Source organism: Cydia fagiglandana, chromosome Z (assembly GCF_963556715.1).
Source record: "Cydia fagiglandana chromosome Z, ilCydFagi1.1, whole genome shotgun sequence".
In the NCBI taxonomy this organism is placed as follows: domain Eukaryota; kingdom Metazoa; phylum Arthropoda; class Insecta; order Lepidoptera; family Tortricidae; genus Cydia; species Cydia fagiglandana.
This window is the reverse complement of record NC_085959.1, coordinates 18,810,187-18,834,484: the sequence shown is the minus strand read 5'-3', so window position 1 is coordinate 18,834,484 and position 24,298 is coordinate 18,810,187. Positions and strand designations below refer to the sequence as shown.

The window sequence follows — 24,298 nt, the reverse complement described above, 5'->3', positions numbered from 1 at the left end:
TCTACATCGCTATAACCGCATGAATATGCCATTTACAAAGCACGGAGCTGGGGCAGTTCTACGGGAGCAGAAGGCGCAGGCTGAGTAAGCTACTGTAGGTACGTTAACTTAATCTACTTATAATATTCTTGCCTTGTAAATGTCATCACCCTCCAGCCTCTTATGTGTCATCCCTCGATTTTGGAGTGCCAACCGCCTGAGCTGAAGAATGAACTGATAGAAGAGTTTAGCCACTTTAATTCAGTCATGGCCTTGTTACTTCTCGAAAACGATTCAGTATTTGGTCAAGACTAACTAACCTCCACTACCAAAATGCTCAACAATGTTAAGACAAGAATTTGTAAATAAATGGGCCATTATTAGATTAGCGGTATTTTTGGACGCATTTTTGTATAAATTGCAATACTTATCTACATTTTCATGGAGTTATCTGAGCCTGAGTTTCCGGTCGGGAAAAATTGAATACGAAGCTAAAACCCATTTCATTTCGTCTTTGTTCTGATCAATCTGATCAATTGATCATGTTGAAAATTGATATCTGAGGATTCCTAAAAAGGCCATATTTAAGTCTGGCATTAGACATTAAGTTACTTGAAGCCTAAGGACATGGAGATCAGAATTCAAACTGTGGTCTAATAACTAAGCACACGACATTATTCCTGGAGGTATCGCCTTCCTCGTACCTATCATCAGGCGGCCCGTGAGCTTGTTTGTCATTGACGTTAAATATCATGTGATAAAGATGTTATACTTCGATAAAAGCAAAGAAATTATGGTTGTACCAATTATAGAGATAGTAGGCATATTTCTTACCTGCTGCTAATCAGGTGTTTTGACTTTTTCTCCTTCTCCGTGCTGGTACTTGGAACTATTACTGGATTAACGGCGCCTTGTTCGCTCTAAAATCGAAAAATTATGCTTTATGTATCTGTAAGGTTTAAGTTTCCAGGAGGATGAAGGCATATTTAATAGTATTAAAACAATAGGAATAACCGTATAAAAGAGAGCACCGTCTACAAACCCTTTCGTCGCTTTTAACTCTTGTGTTTGTAATACAGATATTCCACTAACAGAAGCTCGGAAAAGGTCGGTAGAGCATAAAGAGCCTTTTCCTTTCCGACTGTGTCTTAGCTACGTTCGCATACAAATACGAGAGAACACGTCCACGTTGACACGTTGTAAACTAAAATGAGTAGAGCGTAGCATTCTCACCCGGCCAGCAGCGGAGGTGGAGGGCCCCGGCTGCGGCTCGGGGTGCTGCTGCTGCGACTGGCTGTTCACGTGGCCCATCTTCGACAGCGGGGGGTACTTGAACGAGTCGGAGAAAGCCATGCCGCGCCTCAATGCGGCTCTGAAAGTTCACTCAATCGATGAACAACATTAAATTAAATGTTGCCTATTTGTCAACAAAGACAACATTTAATAATTTTTGGCTAAAAGTCCAGTTACTGGAGCATTAATTGGGAACAGAAGGGCTTAATTTTTTTAAATTGTCTCGCGAAAATTTAACGATGCACAACAAATATATTAACAAAAACATAGTTTTTTTAGAACCCGGATTAAATTGTAAATAGGAATCGTAAAAAGTTTTTAATAATAACAATTTCATATTTTTCAAATATCTTAATTCACCTAAAGACAGGTTATCGGTACCTAGTCGGGCTGGGAGGTGGATAACTGGTGCCCCTGTGATCGGGGCTCAGGTATTGGTGATGGTGCGTTGCAGAGAGCCGGTTTCGTTGTAGCAGCTCCTGATGAGATTGGTATAGTTTTTCTGACGCCGTTTGAGGAGTTGGTCTGAAAAAATTGTAATATGTTGGTACCTGTATAAAATGATTTATTATTATCGGTATAGTTAGCCATTATCGGTACATAAATACCTATTTTAAGCAGTTATGTATAGATCGATCATCTTGATCTTGGAAAATGCTGTCCCGTCAAGATCGTGGGCAGTAGGTGTTTAAATACCTACTGACTCTTCAAATTGCTTACCGATGATTTGGACAGCGCGAGTAAAAAGAAAGAGGTAAAACAGGAGAAATGGACAGATTATCCTGAAGGCATGTATCCTTTGCAGTATTTTCGGCATGCTAGGTGCATTACTTTTTATGCTGTACGGCTATGGCCTGAGCAACTTTAATGGCTCCTCTACACGATGGGCCAACGCCGGCCAATCCAAGGGACGCTGTCATGCGGTAGAATGAGATAGCAATATCACTTGCTCCCTCTAACGCATAAATGCGTCCCTTGGAGTGGCCGGCGTTGGCCCATCGTGTAGAGGAGCCATAAGAAATACAGCAGACGTACGGTGGCGCGGTGCGCGCGGGCGGCGAGGAGGGGTCGATGGTGAGGTCGGGCAGACTGTGCACCAGCGCCAGCACGCCGCTCTGCGGCTGCACGCGCAGCGTGTTGTGCGCGGCGGCGGCGCTCGGGCTGCGCAGCGGCAGCCGGACCGACGGGCCCTATACATCAACATAACATACACATGAGGTGGTCTTGCAATTGAGGGAGCCAAGTACAATGAACGCTCTTAACCTTTTCGACGCCGTGTCAAACACAAAAGCTGCCACTCGGACGCCACGTTACCCAAGTGTCAAAACTGAAATTGAAGTTTTTGCATATGCACATAAGTCTATTTTGCTCTGTGGTCTGTGACCGATAAATCGGTCTTTGGCGTTGAACCTGCGGTGCGGATATATCGGTCATTGACGTCCAAAAGGTTAATGTAATCACACAGGGAAAACTATTAGCACTAAATGGACTTATGGATTTCCAAAATTTAAATGGTGTGCCTACACGGTTGTTATTGTTTGTGTAGCCTCTTTACACGATGCATTGACCTATACTTACACAAAATCCCAAGTGGTAAAATATTGCCATGTGAATTGCGTTTTTTAAGTAGATTACCTAAATTCTGTTTCACATATCAATAGGCACAACAGATTAGGACGGACGGTCCCTATTATGTTAGGTATAACTGACATATTATTTTAAATAAATAGGATTGTACCTAAATAATTACATTTTCTTAGAGAAAGCAACAACAAACCAGGTGGATGCTCAAATGTGAAACTTATACGATAATATGAATTATTGATCAACACTCGACCCTTGGGTAAAGGATCTTATAATGGGCTTGGCTTCCTGATATCATGCAGCGAATTTTCAGGTAATTTAGGCACCTTCGTATGTCTATACGAAGGTGCCTAAGGTGCGTATAGGTGCGTAGATAGTTTCGCAGGTGTCTACCTGCGAAACTATCTACGGCGTTAACAATTTGCATTGGGATAACATAGGAGCAGCACTCCAGAGCTAAGCTCATTTATAAATCCTAGCATTTTAAGGTTAATTATAATTAACTATCATCTTCTAAACGACGTGTGATATATTCACACGTGCTACTTCGTATGCCTGATACAGGTTTGAAAGCTCTTACTCCGATTAGCAATATCAGTCGAGCCACCTAATCCTACCCTTTTAGCCGGAAGGGCTATGACCAACACTTCGCAACTTAAGCGTTCCTAGATGATCTGATGAAAGGAAGTACCAAGTATTCATCAGTCAATCAAATTACTTATCTTTTTTATATTCAAAAGCTAGGGATGCTAATCCCTTAGTCCTATTTCCCAGAGCTGATAATCTAGAGAGAATTCCTAGTTCTCTAGATGTATAAACGATGTACAGTCAAGGAATTTAAATTCCGACCCATTTCGTACTTTGTCACAGTGACAACCGTATGAGGTCTCTAGCGGCTTTCATATTGATTGTCACTGTGACAAAGTACGAAATGGGTCGGAATTTAAATTCCTTGACTGTACCAAGTTTATTTGTTTTGTTTATTTGTAAAATATCAAGTTGAGTATTCACTCAACATATCCTTTGCTTTTGTCTGACAAAGGTTATAAACCAAACCGCTCTTCAATCCCAGAATAGTTTACGTTCCTAAATCCAGCAATCAGATTGCAATACCATAAACCGGTGTGAAAAGACACGATTTTCAACTTCAAGGACGATTTTCGCCAATAATCCAGAAGATAAAAGTAAAAATGTAGACATCATTTTATGAGTCTTGGTTAGTTCTTAAATTTTGCGTTTGTGTAATCAATTTTGACTCACCCAATTCAGAGAAAATCAAAGAAAACTACCTGTTTTCTCCAATATGTTAATACTCTATTGGCAAATAGTATATAGTTTGTTCGAGAAACTGAAAACGGTGAAAATATAATTATATTAACTTCACTTGATTGTCTACTCGACTAATAGTAGATTGTTAACCAAGGGTTGAAAGGCACCCATTTCTGTCGAGGTAGTTTGGCGCTCGAACGCAGTGAGAGCGCCAATAGTCCGAGACAGAAATGGTGCCTTTCACCCGAGTTAAACACTCTACTTTCCATATCGAATGCGAGGAAACCAAACAAGACAATGCAATTTCGCAAAATCAGTAATGGAAGTACCTAATAGATCTACGGCCATGATTTATTTTCCTTAGGACTTACTTGCAATCGGAGACTTTACACGTGTGAAGATTAATAACCCCTAGCGAAAATCATTAAAGATTGCAATATTTACGAAAACACACATTTTTTAACAAACTGCAGTAATTTTAAAATGATTTGTTCATTATAGTATGAAAATCAGCGGGATTGCCTCTTACTTTTTAATTTTATACTTTTTCGTTCTAAAAGCCGCAACAGACTACCGGACCGCACCGCAACCTTGGTGCGCCGCACCACGTAATAACACAATAAAAGTACTTTAAATATTATATAACAATTTAATTAATAATATAAGTAATTTTATCTTGTATTTTATTTCATGAATATAGTGCTAAATAACTTTAAAAATCAATTTAATATCGTGCAAACGTTTAACTGTGGCTGTGTAAGATTCTGCCTTTGCTCATTTACGCAAGTGTAAGGTTTAAAAAAATATTTTTGGTGTATTCCTTTTGGTTCCCGCCTTATGAAATCGAGTAAATAAACTGCGTCAAGCAGATCTTGTCAGTAGAAAAAGGCGGCAAATTTGAAAAATGTAGGCGCGAAAGGATATCGTCCCATAGAAAATTTGAATTTCGCGCCTTTTTCTACTGACAAGATTTGCTTGACCATCTATAGAATTCAACGAAAGAAATCAAGAATAATTTGTTTTTAACAATTCACTTACATCATTTTTTATAAAAAAGGGATTAACGTGGGATTCGTAAAATTAAACAATTACCAATTGTTCTAGGCGAGGAAATAAAGACACTATTTTTCCATTTTGTTTCCACCCAGTTGTTCGTGGGACGGGGACACAGAGGAGTACACCACTTTTCTGCACTAGAGCATAAACGTATCACTTTCTGCGCACCTTTTAGAACAACAACGACCCACTTTCAGAGCATGAGATATGAAAAATATGTTTCAATGGAATGTCTGTATCATAGTCGGCGGGATGAGAAATAAAATAGCGTGTAAAAGCCCAACCGTGTCCACGTTTTGTGAATTACCGCAGATTTAAGTGGTCGATTAAACGTCAAAGCTTTTATAAAAGTTGAAATGTTCACATTGAAAGTTAAATTAGGAAGGACGGTTGCCACTTAAAAAAAAGTGTAGTCTTCCTTTTTAAACATATATTATTTGTCGTTAAGTTTTCAAAGAAAATAATGTGGGCTTGTCACGTTTTCTTTTCAGGCAAATTGGGGGTTGTCATTGACATTTCTTAGGGGGTAGTAGGTAGTCAATGTTGTGCTTTTAACGTACTGAAACCTATCTATCACCGATCATCAATAACGTTCAGCATTCATGTGAACGGTTTTAGAAACTACCTCTATCAATCTTACCTCCCCCACCACCTTTCCAACTTCTTTCTGTGTCTCTTCGTTGTAAATGCATTGAAAGTGGTATTTTTAATCATCGGTTCAAGGACAAGTTTAACAGCTAAATTTTATACTTGGGTTTATCATCTAGTCTAGGGAGTCATATACACGGTGTAACATGAGTAAACCGAATAATTTTAACCACGCATTTCTGAGGTCAAAAGAAGTAAAAAATGTAATATGAGATTAGGTCAATTTCGCCAAAAAAAATATTTTTTTTTGTTTTGTTTTTTCAATTTTTTGAATGTATTTGCACATAAATAATAAATGTTATTGGAAAACTTGCCTACCTACCTACCCTACCCTAACCTACTTTTTGCAAAGTGTTACTTGTCACTTTTTGACATCTATCAATAAGGATATTTAGACTACGTCCCATAGCACCAACATCAAAAAGGCCTTTTACACTATGTAACAATAAAAACTTGTTTTTTTTTAATTTATAATATCTCTGAAATTAGACGAATTTCAAAAAAGTTTATAGGACATTTTTGTCTCCAAATATGATCAGGAATACGCTGTTAAAATTATTCGGTTTACTCATGTTACACCGTGTATTTTATGGGAACTGAATTGTGAAACGTCAACTATTCACAACCAAAGTTACCGCATAACATACGGTGCCGTACAGCGCTATCTACATTACGTGTTAAATTGAAACTGAAATTGCTCTTAGACATTTACTCATACAATCAATTATTCTTTGTATTATCGTATTACCGAATGTTATCGATAGAATAGGAAATAACATTATTCCATATAAAATAAGTAGGTAATGTTCAATTAAAATTAACATTACACATTGTATACCTATGTTTTTGTATATTATTTTACGACGATTCCCTATTACACCGCACCGGTTATATCGATATAAAACCAATCGATCTTTCTCACCCTCAATTTTATATGTGCTAGTTTATGGTATACCTAATCTGTTTTTTAGGGTTCCGAACCTCAAAAGGAAAAAACGGAACCCTTATAGGATCACTCGTGCGCCTGTTTGTCTGTCTGTCTGTCTGTCCGTCTGTCACAGCCGATTTTCTCCGGAACTACTGGACCAATTAAGATGAAATTTGGTACACATATGTAAGTTTGTGACCCAAAAACGGACATGTAACGTAAACAAATGAATTTTAAACATGGGGGCCACTTTTGGAGGGTAAATGAGAAAATTAAAAAATGAAGTTTTTCAAACTATATCGTGTTACATATGAAATGAAAGAACTAATTGTAAGAATATCAAATATATTTTTATTATAATTTTCGAATAGTCAGTTTAGAAGTAATTCAAGAAAATAGGCAAAAAATTACCATCCCCCCCCCTTTATCTTCGAAACTACTGGGTCTGAAATTTTGAAAAAAATACATCATATAGGTCTTTACCTATAGATGACAGGAAAATCTATTAGAAATGGTATCGTCTTGGGTAGTCCCATTCGTTTTTAGTCAGTTCTTAAATTAGTCCTATTCTGCTTTCGTCACTCATTCTACATTCGTTACAATCGTCGGTGGCTTTTAATGTGGTATGAGTCATACGGTAGTTTATAATTACCACCGTACCACACCGTGTCATACCGTATGACATACAAATATTCGCACATAAATAAATTAGGTTGGTACCTATACAAGTATACATAAGTAGTTATGCTTATAATTATCAAGAGTCACTTACCGGCTGCTGATGCGACGGTACCACTGTTTCCGATTCACTCTCGCTAACCACGTTCACAGTTATTGATGTGACAGCTGGAAGGAATACATTATGCATAATTTATTTCATAAGTGAAATAGACGTTCCTAATGCAGTCTTGACAAAAACACAGTTAAGTAAGTCTTTCTAATAGTGTGTTTGTACAGATTCGATAGAGTCTGACCTATTTACTTCACTATGTATAGACTTTGTAGTGACAAAGTGTGGTATTGTCACCACAGACGCCAAATTTCTATGATAAAATGACGTTAGTACATTTTGGTTGCTCTACGATAGCGGGATTTAGGCTTATAAATAGTGGTTTCCTTGAGGCGATTAGTTCGGTAAGCGATGGAAAAGATAGTCATTGTAGTGATATATTATTAGTTTCGTCATAAACTTCTATAGCTTACAATTGGCTTTTTTATTGCCGACAATTACGGATAAGGGAGCACTAATGAGCCTACCATAGTAAAGATAGACCCTTCATGTAGATCTGTTTCTGACGTGAAATTTGGTGCCATTGTCCTTTTGGATTACGATCGACACTTTGCGATTGTAAACTGTTTATTAACATTTAACTTATATTAATCGGTTATCTTAACATTCTTGTAAGATATTGCTGCAAAATTGTTATGTTATAGAATATCAAGTGTTTCATACCATCGTCGGGGTTTTGAGGGGGAATGACGTGCTCCACGGAGCTGCCGGCGCGGTAGTAGTTGCACCGACTGGGCCCGGGCTGCGGCTCGTCGTGGGACGCCGCGCTATAACGCGTCACAGTATTATAGTAACAGCACCAGTCATGGGACATTTAAGAGGAAATTTGGAGTATTTATGATATTTCCCTTATACATGTAAATGGTCTACCGCTTAGCGTGTTAAAAGATGAAAGTCCTATCCGTCTTTCATGTTTTAGGCGTGTTGTATCAAAGATACTGCAATTAGTTTCCACATATTTAACAAATTAAAACTATGCTTTTTTTCTCCAGTCATGGACACCAAAGCTCCAGTAATGGGCCCCCGGTAATGGACGTGGATCCAGTAATGGGCCCCCTATAATGGACATTGCTCTATCAGTATAAAATGTTGAAATGGGGAATAAGTTACGGCAAAAAAATAAATTTTTGGTATAAGCTTTTATCGCTGAATGTATTTTTATTTCCACAGCCAATTATTATTGTATTAGATCCATCGAGACAATTCTAAAATACCCAAACACAATTAGTTAGGGTTTATTGCGATAAAATTCCCATGACCACCTCCTGTCTCCATCATCAGATCAGGTCCATGTTATCATAATATTGCATTATCATCCGATTTGCATACTTAATTACGTACTTACACAAAATTTCAACTGAATCGGAAATCGAAAAGTGGCTCAAATTCAGCTACCAAGATTGGACCCACACTAACTAACAGGGCACGTTAAATAAAAGTTTGGAAAAACGATATTAATTTATCCGAAGTCCGAGAATACCTCCTGATTGACATATTTCGAAACTACATTTATTTTACTTTTGTATTGTTTAAACATGAAATTATGGCATGGCAAGCATTATTCTGTCAATTGTCCCATCATAGGAGACACGCAGTTTTACAGCTCCTATAATGGGATTGAGCCAAATACCCCTATTTTTTTTACATCTGTGGAGTCACAACATAGTGTGTTGTATACCTTATCTCATGGTAAATGCAATTAACAAAACACATTCTAGTTTTCATCAAGTATTAATTAATCAAAATTTAATAAATTAACTCAACTCTCTTAACGAGGTTGTTAAGAATTCGTAGTGGTATTTTTTTTCAGTGACACGACAACTTTTGGGTTGGCGCCATTTTCTTAAAAAACAACCAAACTTAATGAAACTTCAAACTGAAACAGCTCTAGGACTCTTATTTATGATAATATACAGCCAGTGTTTATAAACTAACTTTTAGATACTTATTTTAGAGGAATTATGTTTTTTTGTCCCATTACTGGTTCCACGTCCATTATAGGGTATACTACTATACCTCTTTATCCTTTCGACTTTATGTCTCAATTTATCGGTTGCATGTCAGCACAGAGTACATTGAATAAAATACTTTATACTAGGATGACCGCGTAACTAGTCTAGCATCCTCGCACGGGACGTGCAGTGACGCCCGCTCATGTGGACTACGATAACGATGTTTCCTGACCGCTGAAGTGAAAATTTTTTCACTATTAGCGATAAAATAGTAATTCAAATAACGGTAGTGCATCTGGATAGTTATAAATATAGAGCAAAACGTATCTGTGGGGCAAACGGCTACGGGCTTAGTCAATATGACAATCGTACCTATATTGCCAAACGTAAATAAAAAAACGTTAACCTACTTAGGAAAAATAGCCTAAATTTATTTTCAAGAAACCATTTGTATTAGGTAAGTTTTTTCATGAAATAAATCATTATTTACACAGCGTCGCGAGGCATTGTATTTATATCGGAGCATCGTTAATAATGGCGCAAGCGCCATCGACAAAAAGGTCCCTTTCCGATAACTTCACATAATTATTTTATTATTGAAGATAAATGTATCGGGAACGGGATGACGGATGCTACGAAAAGTCACGTGACTATTTCTATACATTATTGAAGCTTCAATTGGAGTTTTCAATTTTAGGGTAACATTCCATTTCCAACGACAGCTGCACTACTGTCAATTTTACTATGGAAATTGACAATGACTGCAACGCGTGCAGTACTGGTCGTGCAGCTGCGGTTAGAAATGGAATGTTACCATAACGATTGTCATCTTGGCTAGGCCGCCTGTAAGTAAATTGTTAGTTTAAACATGGTTTAACTCAGCTGACTAGCGGTAAGTCTGTTGCTAATTCTACGCTACGAAAACTAGCGCGGATGTTCACAAACTTAGAACCGTACGTGAAATATTAGAAATGTGTCGGAACTGACCTGGTGGAGTACTGGAAGCTGGAGAGACGACTTTGCCGCGAGCTGCCGCTAGTAGAGTTCCGCTGCATGGGATGACGCAGGCTGTGCAGGGTTGGCGCGCGCCCGCTCGCGCCCGCGGCGCCCGAGGCCTCGCCTGCCGAAATAAGGTTCTCGTTGGGAGTTTACCATTTCTTGGAATATACATATATACTCGTATTTAGCACTTGACTATCACCTTCATTAGCGGAAGTTCCAGAAGTTTCCACGAATTGAAAATGCGGTAGTGTAATAAATGGAACAAAAATAAAGGTACTTAATAAATAATCATTACACTTTCAAAAATTCATCTAGCCTCAAAAATTTTCATGTTGAATAAAAAGAGACGCTTTAAGTAGGAACTTTTGCGTGTAATTTGCATACAAACGTCATTCACTTTATCTTGCGCAACGAAATTATTTGCTTTAGTTATTCATGAAAACACCTGATATTCCTGCTAAAGGTAAAAAAGTAATGAGATTGTTTTGTAGTAAGGTTAGGTTCATCTTTTAGACCAATTCAGGTTTCAGTTCAGTAGACACACAAATATATATACAATACAATACAATACTCTTTATTGCACACCTCACATACAATACACGTAGTTTACAATAAATGGACAATAACACACCTATATAACCTTAGTAGTTAGAATTGTATACTTGGTAGAATGTATAGATAGGAAGTGTACAAATTAGACGTTTCTCCTTTAGGGAACCAAAAAGCTTCAAAAGTCAACTGTTGCTTGTTCAATTATAGGTACCGAATGATAGTCGTAGGACGAACAAACCGTCACTCTTATCTCGTACACGAAACAAAAGTGTTTCGGATTTTGAGAGGTGCGCGGAGCCGAAGCCCATAAACCCATAGAGGCCTTTATGTCAATTCAATTAAATTTGTAGTAAGTACGCCGTTTCCGCCAGGATGGAAGGACTATACTGAGAGTTGATGGAATCTAAAATGTAGTAGGTTATTGGTCGGAAGCGATGGACTAAATCGCCAGCAACATGCTGAGGTGAGACCATTTCGTGGCACTTTCTCCTTTTTTGTTTCTCTGCTTCCATAATTTTCTTTCTTGTGTTTGTGCTCACGAATAAAAATATTTCTATTTATATTTTTTATTTATATTCTAAATATCTATTGGCGAGTACCTAGGTACCTAAAACCTGACTCCTAATCTAAAAACGAGCAATTCTTGTTTATTTATTTATACATGTATTTATTTATTTATATAGGTATATTATATATTTCGGGGATCTCGGAAACGGCTCTAATGATTTCGATGAAATTTACTACCTATATGGGGGTTTAAGGAGGCGATAAATCGATCTAGATAGGTCGTATCTCTGGGTAAACGCGCATTCTTAGTTTCTTAGCAAAGCTCGGTCTCCCAGACGCTAAACCCTGATATTATTTTAACTTCATTACCATCAAATGAGTCCGTGTTCATGGAAGCCTGTGAGAAGTCGTATTCAGTGGAAGCGCCCATGCTGCGGTGCAGCATGGCGGCCACCCGCTCGCGCGCCTCCCGCTCGATGTTCACGTCGTCAGAGTTCTGCTTGCTCTGCCAGTACAAACAACACTTTACACACACTAACCATTCAATGTATGACAACCAGAAACGTAGGGAAATAAAAACCGGGCAAGTGCGAGTCGGACTCGCGCACGAAGGGTTCCGTACCATAAAGCAAAAAAAAAACGGAAAAAATGCTCACCCATCCAAGTACTGACCACGCCCGACGTTGCTTAACTTTGGTAAAAACCGGGCAAGTGCGAGTCGGACTCGCGCACAAAGGGTTCCGTACCATAATGCAAAAAAAAAAGCAAACAAAAAACGGTCACCCATCCAAGTACTGACCACTTTGCTTAACTTTGGTCAAAAACCACGTTTGTTGTATGGGAGCCCCATTTAAATCTTAATTTTATTCTGTTTTTAGTATTTGTTGTTATAGCGGCAACAGAAATACATCATCTGTGAAAATTTCAACTGTCTAGCTATCACGGTTCGTGAGATACAGCCTGGTGACAGACGGACGGACGGACGGACGGACGGACGGACGGACAGCGAAGTCTTAGTAATAGGGTCCCGTTTTACCCTTTGGGTACGGAACCCTAAAAATCACGTTTGCTGTATGGGAGCCCCACTTAAATCTTTATTTTATTCTGTTTTTAGTATTTGTTGTTATAGCGGCAACAGAAATACATCATCTTTGAAAATTTCAACTGTCTAGCTATCACGGTTCGTGAGATACAGCCTGGTGACAGACGGACGGACGGACGGACGGACGGACGGACGGAAGGTCCCGTTTTACCCTTTGGGTACGGAACCCTAACAAGCCCCTGTATTGACAGGTGCAGTAATTGGTGCAGTAAGAGCTCTTTCCAACTGACGTCCGTAATGTTTTCTGATGGATAGCGTTTTTAGGGCTCCGTACCCAAAGGGTAAAAAACTGGAGCCTATTACTAAGGCTCCACTGTCCGTCTGTCTGTCTGTCACCAGACTGTATGTCATGAACCGTCATAGGCATGAAGGTAGGCATGAACCTAGGCACTTGAAATGAAACCTACTCAAATACGTACTGGGGAGCCCATACGACTAACGTAATTTTTTTGCAGTTTTTTGCGTAATTGTACGGAGCCCGACTCGCACTTGGCCGGTTTTTTAGTAGTAGGTATAGGTACGTGCTAATATAGTAACGTTCACACGATCATTCTATTTCCGGGATATTGCATGCATACTACTAAAAATGTAATCCCACAAAAACCGTATACTCGTACCTACCCGCAAAAAAACTGGTCGTCAGTGGGAAAGTGCTCTACGGCGCTACCAAATGTTTCGTGGTAACTGAATTGTCAAATATGTACCAACTTTTGACAACTAAAATTACTAGATTTACCGCATGATTGTGTGATTAATCAATTACTTTTTCTCACGTATGTGAATAAAATGTAACTATGCTATCACTTTTTGAATAATCTACAGAGCCTTTACCAGTTGGTGTGGTGAAAAAGTAATATAATTCTACAAATACTTAATCATAAAGTAAATAATGGTTATTAACTTTTTCGCCAATACTTCATTATAAAGTACGCCATTTGTTCTCCACACGTCATGATTTAATATCAAGTCGTGGTTTTGGTTAGAGCGAGCAATTTCTGACGTGGTGTTGATGACACTTTATTGACTTTATTACTTCATTGACGTGGCGGTGAAAAGGTAATAATTACCGCTTTCGCGGAGCTAGTTCCAGCGGCACCGTAGTCGGAAGAGGAATCCACGTCTACTTCAGAGAGATCCCGAGATGGATTTCTGGCAAACCACACGCCGAGGTCGTATGTGAGCCTAGCCTCTCGTAGTTTTTGTTCCCATATCTAAAAAAAATGTATTTTCATTAAAATAATAACAATCTAAGGGGAGTTGACCTAAAACGTACCCTATATCATCACTGTTATTGGGTCTAAAATAGTAAAAATGATTTTAATTCCTCCATTTAATTAAACCTCTCGCTTTCAATACATATGGTGAAACATATTTAAGACACACGTGGACTACCAAAATCGTAAGTTTTTGGACTTAACGTCATTTAATCGTTTAATCATTTAATCATTGCAATCATGTACAACATTATAAGTATACAAGGTACGCATATATGTGAACATGAACCTGGACAGGGTATAGCAATTAGTTTTAGTACGTAGGTGCCAAATGTACAGTCATCAGCAATAGTATTTTACACAACTAGGGCCGCAAAAATATGTGACACGTTCTTATTTGGAGCGCAATAAGAGCGCGTCATATATTTTTGCGGCCCTAGTTGTGTAAGATACTATTGCTGATGACTGTACAACATGAGTTAGAATGTTTAAAAATTGCTTACTTTCAACGTGCCTTGAGGGTTGGGGTCCTTAGCTGGCTCAGACAGAGAGAAACTATGGTACGAAGAGCCAACTTCGTCGACCATGACGAATATTAGAGACGCTAGTTCCCGAGGGTTCCTTGTGCTGTATCTTGGAAAGTGGATCATTCTGTCCACCATATATTTTGGCCTACAAGTAGAGCTAATATTTAGTAAATTATCATATAAAGGAAAAAAATGATAATTAGGCAAAAACGTACAGTTGAATATGCTTTTTGTTATTATATATGTGTTGACCTATGCTAGCACCTATAGTCTGTATCTTTAGGTATTAAAATAAAAGTAATCTAAACAATTTTTACATTTTCGGGTAGTATAAGATTTGTTGGTTAACCAACCAAGTACAAACGCCTGGATCTGTCCCTGAACGACCTGACTTTAACCTACATTATTTGATCATGTAACGCTTTTCACCTACCCTCAACTGGCTTGAGCCATTTGAGGGTAGATTCTACTTAGGTACTTTTATTTAAATACCTAAAGATACAGAGTGTAACTAAAGGATAAGTCAACTAAAACCCATCTTGTAAATGAAAATTCGCACAGGGTTGCATTATCTGAAAAGGTTTACCTACAACTTACGAAGTGGTACCTAAATGTGAACTTGGCTGTACATACCTTATTAATTTGAAAGGGTACACGCTGCCCTTTGACATTTTTTTACATATAAGCATCATGTCAGTTAATAAAATCACGCGGACGTCGATCTGTAAGTTGAAGTATTTTGAAAGTGTAGTATAATAATAAAATACATTTTTCATTACATTACTGAAATGAATATGAACTCGCAAATGCAGGAATAAAATTCGCAGATGCAAATTAATTACTTTCGCATGCCCATCGCATTTCAATGTATTCCCTAGCACCAATGTGTGATGGAGTGACATGTAACTATTCAGATATATGAAATGGTTAAATTATATACCTATATATACAGTGTGTAAATTTAATACGGACAAACCTTTACCTGCCTCGTGTCGTAATGTTTGCAGTATCTTGCTGCTCGGGAAATTTCCAAAAAAATATTACGGGTGAGTAATCTTCTAATTCATGACTACACGGGTTCATTCTATGCCTGATTTGATTTATTACTTTTACACATTGTATATTTCCCGTCATTTATTAGTAAATTTTGTCATGTACGTGTCATTTTACTACAATATCTGCCATTAAAAATCACTTTCAGACACATAATGTATTGAAATGACAGTGTGCCAAGACGGTAGTCAACAGTATTTTCTCTCAGCGGTACGTTTCACACCACACATTGGAACTTGGTTCAAAACAAGTCTACCCGGATGCATCCGACCAAAAATAAAAAAAAGTAAAATTGGAAAGCAGTAGCTTGCCTCCTTGACGTTGTCTCTGTAGCGGAGATCACCTTGATAGATTATGGTTCTGCTGTGGCTCGGCAAACAGTTCACCATCGGCGCCCGCAGGTTTATGTGAGAGTACATTCGAAAATATCTGTCCATGTCGTCGTCCCTAAAGTCCTAAAAGGAATAAAAGCGAGCAAAGTTATATTCCAGACAAATTGCTCCTGCAGGGTACGCACTCTAAAGTTAGACCAAGATTAGTCTGCAGCGACTTTTCTTGCACACGCAGAGCAAATATCAAACTTCTATAAAATTATACATGACACTTGCCCTGCGTATGGTATCAAAATCGCTGCAGACTTTTCTTGGTCTAACTCTATCTCATTAAACGAATTAACTATAAAATAGGTACATATGTATATGACGTACCACATCAAAAACGTCAATAGAGTTCGCGAGCTGTTCCAGTCTTTCCAACTCTTCGCGTTGCCTTATCGTCCGGTTTATGTCAAGTACATAATTTTTAGCATTTGTTTCCTGAAAATTAATCATAATTATTTATGTCCAGGTACTTTTTCTATAATATATTGTAGACATCTACGTAGATGGCACGTTATACCGTCACGTGAAAGCACGCAGACGCTTGGATCCACGATATCCTGCTTATCGTCAACTAAAATCAATTAAAAGCAACTGCATACAATCTCCGTGCGTGCCAAGATGTCACGGTAATAAAAGCGACCAATTAGGCAAAAGTTAGTTTAGAGGTGAGGTCTTAGTACTTAATTGAATAAGTTACCATAATTTTTAGCGAGGTCCTTTCTGGCTCGGCGTCCGTGTGCGAGATGATGCGTCGGAGGAGTATGCCGTACTTGGTGAGACGCTGCATGGGCTTTACCATCAAATCAGCTAATTGGAGCCTGGGTGAACACACATACGGTAAAATAATTCGAAGTAAACTAACGCGTACAATATTGTTGCGGAATTTCAATAACTTCATCATATGATTCGGTCAAATTGTGTTTTTTGAAAAACTAATTATAGCCAGCATTATATGAATGTAGTATGATACCTTTGGGTATGGTGCTTTACGCAGGCTAGCGTCCCGTCCCCTCCCCCTGACGCAACCCCCCCTTTTAGCATAAATATGTCCCGGTTGGGAGTTCTTTTTGTTTTTTGGGGAAAGTATACAATATAGGAAAAAAGTGTCAATGAAAGAAATGTTCCCTATTAAATTATAAACAAAAAAGGTTATATTCATTTTTTTGATACGACACACCATATTCATGTTATGGCTAGATGAACTTCGACAAAATTTAACCGTTGAAAAACTTGCAGAAGATCAATATAACATAGTACGTGATAGTACTAAAAGAAATCATACAGGACAATAACCTTGCAAGCTTATTTTCCGTATAAGATTTTTTTCAGTACTATCACGTACTAACTTATAATGAACTTCAACAAGTTAATACATGAATATGGTGAGTCTTACTAAAAAGTTGTATATAACCTTTTTTGTTTAAAATTTATTAAGGATTATTTCTTACCTTGACACTTATTTCCTAACTCTAATACTTTTCTCAAAAATAAAAAAAAACCGTAAACCGGGACGTATTTCATGCTATAAGGGGGGGTTGCGTCAGGGGGAGGGGGAAGGACGCTAGTGTGCGTAAAGCACCATACCCAAAGGTATCATACTACATTCATAGAATGCTGGCTATAATTAGTTTTTCTTGCCCATACATTAGAACATAGTTTAACCGAATCAATATGTTATTTATAAAACGTGTTTTTCAAAAGACACATCAAGATTGTTTACCTTATCGCTAATGCTAAAAAAAACTAACTATAATATAGTTGAGTAATTTCCAGTAATGTTTACCTGTTGCACGTCCTGTGCCCATGACACCATCCCAAGTAGGCCATGAAGTCGGAGTTGTTCGAGAGCGTGCGGAAATAGTCCAGCACTTTGGTCTGGTCGTTCACGTATCTCTCGTACGGTTGCATTATTTCACGAAAATGACCAAAGCCGTTCGACATAAATTCTGTATTATAACTGAAAAATAAAACAAACTCAGTACCTATTCATGTAAAGTTTTCTATAAGTACAACAGTACTTTTGTCTTAATTAATTGATACCTAACGTATTATTTATAACCTCATTAGTCCCTCGTACCTACGCGATATCGGGTTAGCAATGCAGATCAAAATAAAATTCTAAATTTTAAGATGTCTTAAAGTCGTGTTTTGGCTAGCAAAAGATCCTCGTGACTCGTGGGGTTAAACTTACCCGTAAATCTTTTTACGTCAATCAGTAATGTAGGTACCTAAATTGAAGCGGTGGTCGTGTCGTGATCGAAGGAAAGGCGTGCGGCAGCAGCGATTTACAAAAAAAGGGTACTTAAGATAGCTACGTTATCTTCATCATTAATCAAGTTATAACTATATGAGATTTTTTTTTATTAGGATAGCCTTAACGATAAACCTATCATTAAGGCCCTTTAAAGTATTTTTTAAAGTTTTACACAGTTACAGTCCCTATTTTCAAAACAGCACTGATGCCATAAATAAGGTTTCATTTCTCTTCACTTACTTTTCCGCTTTTCACTCTTTGATAGATGACTAATTTTACGAGTAAAAGCTTTCTCTTCAAATAGAACTTACGGAGTGCCATTTTCATGTGCATCTTTGAGCATAGGATAGAAAGTGGCTTCCCAGAAGGCGAGGCTTGCGTTGAGCACATCCGGTATGTTGGAGAACAGGCGCGCCGTGTCCACCGCCAGCATCCTGCCGCTGTCCTGCAGCGCGTGCGCCGCTGCCATGAATACCTGCATGTAATATGCCCTTGATGTAACACTTATAATTTTTTTGCACACGTGAATCTATAGATTAAATGGTGTCTGAATGGAGACACAAAATAATTATCAGGTATCAGATTGAGTCCGTCAAAGTCTGCAGCGATTAAGTGTGGAAGTAGTGGAAAGCGGCCGAATACCGAATAATAAGCAAAGTGGTCAAATAGGCCGAATATTGAATAATTGCCGAATGTTCGTGGCATCTCTATCAATGACCATGCCTAATTCCAATATTATCTATCAACAACATGCGATAATTGTGAGCTGTGGTCACCTATAAGTGGCTAAGCATCTGTTAATGTTAAATGTCCTTGTTCCTATGTAATTGTGTAGATGTATTATCCGTTGATGATCCTTAAATAAATAAAATAAATACAATAATTAGTTAGTACACACGGTGACAATTTATCTCGCTATCGTTCTTTGTTACCCGGGTGAGTTAACCGGTAAAACCGTTAACCCAGTTTCAAATTGTACTGGTAACCGTGGTAACGCCAGGTTTAACCGGTTAACCCCGAGTTATTCGGATGGTGCAAGTGACCCTTGTGGCCTCCGCATGGCATATAATACTAAGCTTCGTCTGTTCAAACCACGTTCAAAGTTTACCTACGATATTCGCATCCCAAACGGTTTGAGGTTGCTCGAACGTTTGTCATGTCCCTGGCGGCGTTAAATCTGCTGAGGCCTGGTAGCTCGCGGCCCATCGATCAATTTACAAATACATATATTATACATGCTGCGAGGCAACGATGGTGAAGCCTCCATTTCCCATCGGTTTGCCTAATTTGAGACAATTATTTAAGCAGTGAAAAATTTAAGGATTTTAATGACGTATTTTATTTCTTGCTCATTGTGCTTTAACGCTTTAGAGGACATATATATATATGATAAGGAAATAATTTTTAAGAAAAAAAAACCGACTTCCATGGGGGCCGATGAAAGATTACTGTAGATGGTACACTATGTAGAAAAGGAGGTAAAACCACCCACTTTTCTACTAGCATTTCGCTTCTGTATAATGGCTCCTCTACAGGATGGGCCAACGCCGGCCACTCCAAGGGACGCAGCCATGCGGTAGAATGAGATAGCAATATCACTTGCTCCCTCTAACGCATAAATGCGTCCCTTGGAGTGGCCGGCGTTGGCCCATCGTGAAGAGGAGCCATGAGGGTCGTAGTTCTAGCCTAACCTAACCCACTCCTCAGATAGCAGTTCGGTTCTGTGCGGATCGCAGTTCGAACCTAATCAAACCCACTTTTCAAGTAGCATTTCGTTTCTGTAAGGCTCGCAGTTCTAACCTAACCTAATCCTTGTTCGGTTCTGTGAGGATCGCAGTTCAAACCTAACCTAACCCACTTAATGGCGCATGCCGTGCGGTGTACGGGGGTTTAAGCGGGAGGGGCTAGTAAGATTGGCATCATCGTACTTTATACCTACATTAATTTTATGGTAGGTAATCATAGTTGTTTATTTAGTTAAGGTATCATAGTGGTTTTCTGAATCAAGGTCCGGGTCCGAGTCCGGGTCCGAGTCCGGGTCCGAGTCCGGGTCCAAGTCCGGGTCCGAGTCCGGGTCCGGGTCCGAGTCCGGGTCTGAGTCCGGGTCCGTGTCCGGGTCCGAGACCGGGTCCGAGTCCGGGTCCGAGTCCGGTTCAGAGTCCGAGTCCGAATCCGGGTCCGAGTCCAGGTCCGGGTCCAAACCGGATCCGGGTCCGAACCGGATCCGGGTCCGAACCGGATCCGGGTATGAGTCCGAGTCCGGGTCCCAGTCCAAGTCAAAATCGAAATTCGTAATCACCAAACGTGTACCATGCGTCATTGAAGAGTTCTGTTCTGGTCATCATCAGCAGTTCCACTTCATCAAATGCGACAGTTTTTTAATGTAAATGCTTGATATTATGATGAAAATACAAAAAAATCTATACGTATGCCTTTAATATTTGAGGAGTTCCCTCGATTCCTTATGGATCCCATCATCAGAACTCGAGCTTGACAAAAATGTGGCTTAAAAACTTAACTTGCTTAACGAACATAACGAAAAGGAAAAATCGCCAAACGTGAACTATGCGTCGTTTAAGAGTTCTGTTCTGATCATCATCAGCAGTTCCACTTCATCAAATGCAACAGTTTTTAATGAAAATGCTTGATTTTCTAATGTAAATACAAAAATCTTTATACGCATGCCTTTAAGATTTGAGGAGTTCCCTTGATTCCTCATGGATCCCATCATCAGAACTCGAGCTTGACAAAAATGTGGCTTTAAAACTTAACTTGCTTAACAAACATAACGACGAGGACAAATCGCCAACCGTGAACTATGCGTCGTTGAAGAGTTCTGTTCTGATCATCATCAGCAGTTCCACTTCATCAAATGCAACAGTTTTTAATGAAAATGCTTGATTTTCTGATGTAAATACAAAAATCTCTATACGCATGCCTTTAAGATTTGAGGAGTTCCCTTGATTCCTCATGGATCCCATCATCAGAACTCGAGCTTGACAAAAATGTGGCTTAAAAACTTAACTTGCTTAACGAACATAACGAAAAGGAAAAATCGCCAAACGTGAACTATGCGTCGTTTAAGAGTTCTGTTCTGATCATCATCAGCAGTTCCACTTCATCAAATGCAACAGTTTTTAATGAAAATGCTTGATTTTCTAATGTAAATACACAAATCTTTATACGCATGCCTTTAAGATTTGAAGAGTTCCCTTGATTCCTCATGGATCCCATCATCAGAACTCGAGCTTGACAAAAATGTGGCTTAAAAACTTAACTTGCTTAACAAACATAACGACGAGGACAAATCGCCAACCGTGAACTATGCGTCGTTGAAGAGTTCTGTTCTGATCATCATCAGCAGTTCCACTTCATCAAATGCAACAGTTTTTAATGAAAATGCTTGATTTTCTGATGTAAATACAAAAATCTCTATACGCATGCCTTTAAGATTTGAGGAGTTTCCTTGATTCCTCATGGATCCCATCATCAGAACTCGAGCTTGACAAAAATGTGGCTTAAAAACTTAACTTGCTTAACAAACATAACGAAGAGGACAAATCGCCAACCGTGAACTATGCGTCGTTAAAGAGTTCCGTTCTGATCATCATCAGCAGTTCCACTTCATCAAATGTCACTTTTTTGGGTGTATATGCTTGATTTGTTGATAAAAACCCAAAAATCACTATATGTATGCCTTTAAGATTTGAGGAGTTCCCTCGATTCCTCATGGATCCCATCATCAGAACTGGGTTTTGACAAAAACGGGACCAATCTGTATGCATATACATTCAATCAAAAAAAGAATTTTCAAAATCGATCTAGTAATGACGGAGATATGGAGTAACAAACATAAAAAAAAATAAAAAAAAAATAAAAAAAATAAAAAAAAACATACAACCGAATTGATAACCTCCTTCTTTGAGATTTGGAAGTCGGTTAAAAAGTACCACACCATGACATCATTTAGGTAAATATACCCGTCTCGCTAAAGGAAGCGGCACCTAAAAGTAGTGCGATAAGTACAAGGCGAAAAATCCTGCGTAATAAGTTTTTGCAAAAAATTCATTTTTGGTACAAGCTTTTATCACTGACTGTACTTTTCTTACGACAGACAACTAATACTCATCGAGACAATTCTAAAAACCCCTAACACAATTAGGTTGCGTTGTTTCATCACAGAGTTCCTATGGCCACCTCCTGTCTCCATCATCAGATCAGTTCGAAAGTACCATATTATTGTATTGTCATCAGAACTACATACAGCTGCCAATTTTCATGACACTACGATCCTTGGAAGATGGTTAAATTAGTTACCTTAGATTCCATTACATAGTTAGTTACATACAGGTCGAGAGTTCCTATGGCCACCTACTGTCTCCATCATCAGATCAGTTCGACAGTACCATATTATTGTATTGTCATCAGAACTACATACAGCTGCCAATTTTCATGACGCTACGATCCTTGGAAGATAGTTAAATTAGTTACTTTAGATTCCATTACATAGTTAGTTACATACAGGTCGACCTAATAAAAGCTTGTTAAAAATCTCAAAAATCGAGGTTTCGTACTCCTCTGTTTCCTCCTCCAAAACTTAACCAATCGTAACCAAATTTGGAAATCTAAATAATTATGAAATTATCTGTGTCGGACCGTTTTGCTTTTTTGGCTAATTGATATCAGTTTTGAATGCCACGCCTCTCATTGCGGCATAGTCAATTAGGCCATTTTGGCCATTTTTGAAGGGCTCTAGCGCCAACAATATTAATCTGTGTTGAAAAAATCAGTGCTCTAGCTTCAAAAACCACGGAGGAAGACGAGGAGTACGTTTGTATGGAGAAATGACCACTCCTGTTGGCTCTTAACAACCAAATACCTAACGCACCCGCCCATATAATATAATAATAAATGTTTGGAAACAAGAAATAGACTGTATCTCATCATATGGGTGAGTAGCGGTGGGGTCGGATTTGTCGGATTTCAAGCTTTAGCCCCGTAAACGTCCCAGCGAAGTTACTTGTACTAATCCAAATCGAGTTTTGAACTCTTATGGAATTAAAGAAAGTTCGATATACAAAAACGCAATATTCGTTAGGGACGTACGAGGCTAAAGTAATTTCGAGCGGAGATAATTCCCGCCATGGCTACCCGAGCTGAACATATCTTGGCCCCTTTCTTGTTATTCTCATATTTAGTTTTTTATTTAATGAGAACCTTCCTATCAAACATACGTTAAAATGTTGACTCAATCAAAATATCACATTTTTCCTTATAGCCAGCGAACTGATGGAGACTAGAATGATTCTTCAGGGGGACAATAGACATTTATTAATAGAAAACAAAAACACTTGCGTCAAATCGTGCTCCCTCCTGCCCTTCGCAGACCCTTGAATGGGGAGGAGGAGAACGGTGATCGATCTCCCTGCAGTCGCCGGCTTGGAGCCACCTAGTGCCCTCGATATTTGGAAGATTAACCTTTCAGTGAAATAGGTACCCCCTCGGGTAATCTTGTTCCAATCCTAACACAACGGAAAAATATCAATCCGGAATAAGCCGCGTTTTCATGACAAATCAAATTTTTCATACTACATACGTAAACCAAACTCCAATAGAAGTGGCCAATATACCTACGTGTGTACTGTGTGGCACTTAACCTTAATATTTACGTAAAACATATTAAACTTACCTATTAGACCAATATACCTATTATATCGGCATAACAATAACTACAGATTCAATATTACTTATGGACCTTATGGTAGATTAATTTCTGTTCATCAATCTATCCTCAGCTTTCGTCTGTGTAAGCTTACGTCAATTCACATGAAGGCCCACTTGCGCCATCCCAATAACCCGGGGTTAAGCGGTTAAACCGTTAACCTAGTGTCAAATTGTTCTGGTATCCATGGTAACTCCAGGTTTAACCGGTTAACTTCGGGTTATTAGAATGGTGCAAGTGGGCCTTAGGTATCTACGAGTATGTCTATTTTGAGACGTTGAATACAATGAAGCAATTAGCTCGTATATTGAAAATGAAAAAATGAAAAAAAGTTTATTTTATAAAATTAGACATACAGTAAATCACGTCCCTGTGTCCTGAACTAGGAAACCCTGTGTTACAGGACCCAGTTTCGTTACTTATACTAGTTTCTTAATCTATATATTGGTAGGTACAAATTGTACAGAGAGTTACACTGAATATTGG

At 38.6% G+C, this 24,298-nt stretch overlaps 1 protein-coding gene across 1 annotated transcript in view; it reads right to left on the bottom strand.

The window, feature by feature from the left end:
• LOC134679251 (uncharacterized) overlaps window positions 1-24,298 on the bottom strand; it is a 116,492-nt gene that overhangs the window by 4,571 nt on the left and 87,623 nt on the right. Inside the window, exons 7-22 of the mRNA XM_063538140.1 lie at window positions 18,402-18,565; window positions 17,620-17,793; window positions 16,534-16,654; window positions 16,164-16,271; window positions 15,768-15,911; window positions 15,037-15,125; window positions 14,380-14,548; window positions 13,730-13,873; window positions 11,930-12,065; window positions 10,487-10,619; window positions 8,211-8,314; window positions 7,530-7,603; window positions 2,308-2,462; window positions 1,654-1,797; window positions 1,213-1,351; window positions 814-899 (exon numbers count right to left, since the gene is read on the bottom strand). Coding sequence (XP_063394210.1) covers window positions 814-899; window positions 1,213-1,351; window positions 1,654-1,797; window positions 2,308-2,462; window positions 7,530-7,603; window positions 8,211-8,314; window positions 10,487-10,619; window positions 11,930-12,065; window positions 13,730-13,873; window positions 14,380-14,548; window positions 15,037-15,125; window positions 15,768-15,911; window positions 16,164-16,271; window positions 16,534-16,654; window positions 17,620-17,793; window positions 18,402-18,565 — 2,084 coding nt within the window. The remainder of the gene's footprint in view (window positions 1-813; window positions 900-1,212; window positions 1,352-1,653; window positions 1,798-2,307; window positions 2,463-7,529; window positions 7,604-8,210; window positions 8,315-10,486; window positions 10,620-11,929; window positions 12,066-13,729; window positions 13,874-14,379; window positions 14,549-15,036; window positions 15,126-15,767; window positions 15,912-16,163; window positions 16,272-16,533; window positions 16,655-17,619; window positions 17,794-18,401; window positions 18,566-24,298) is intronic.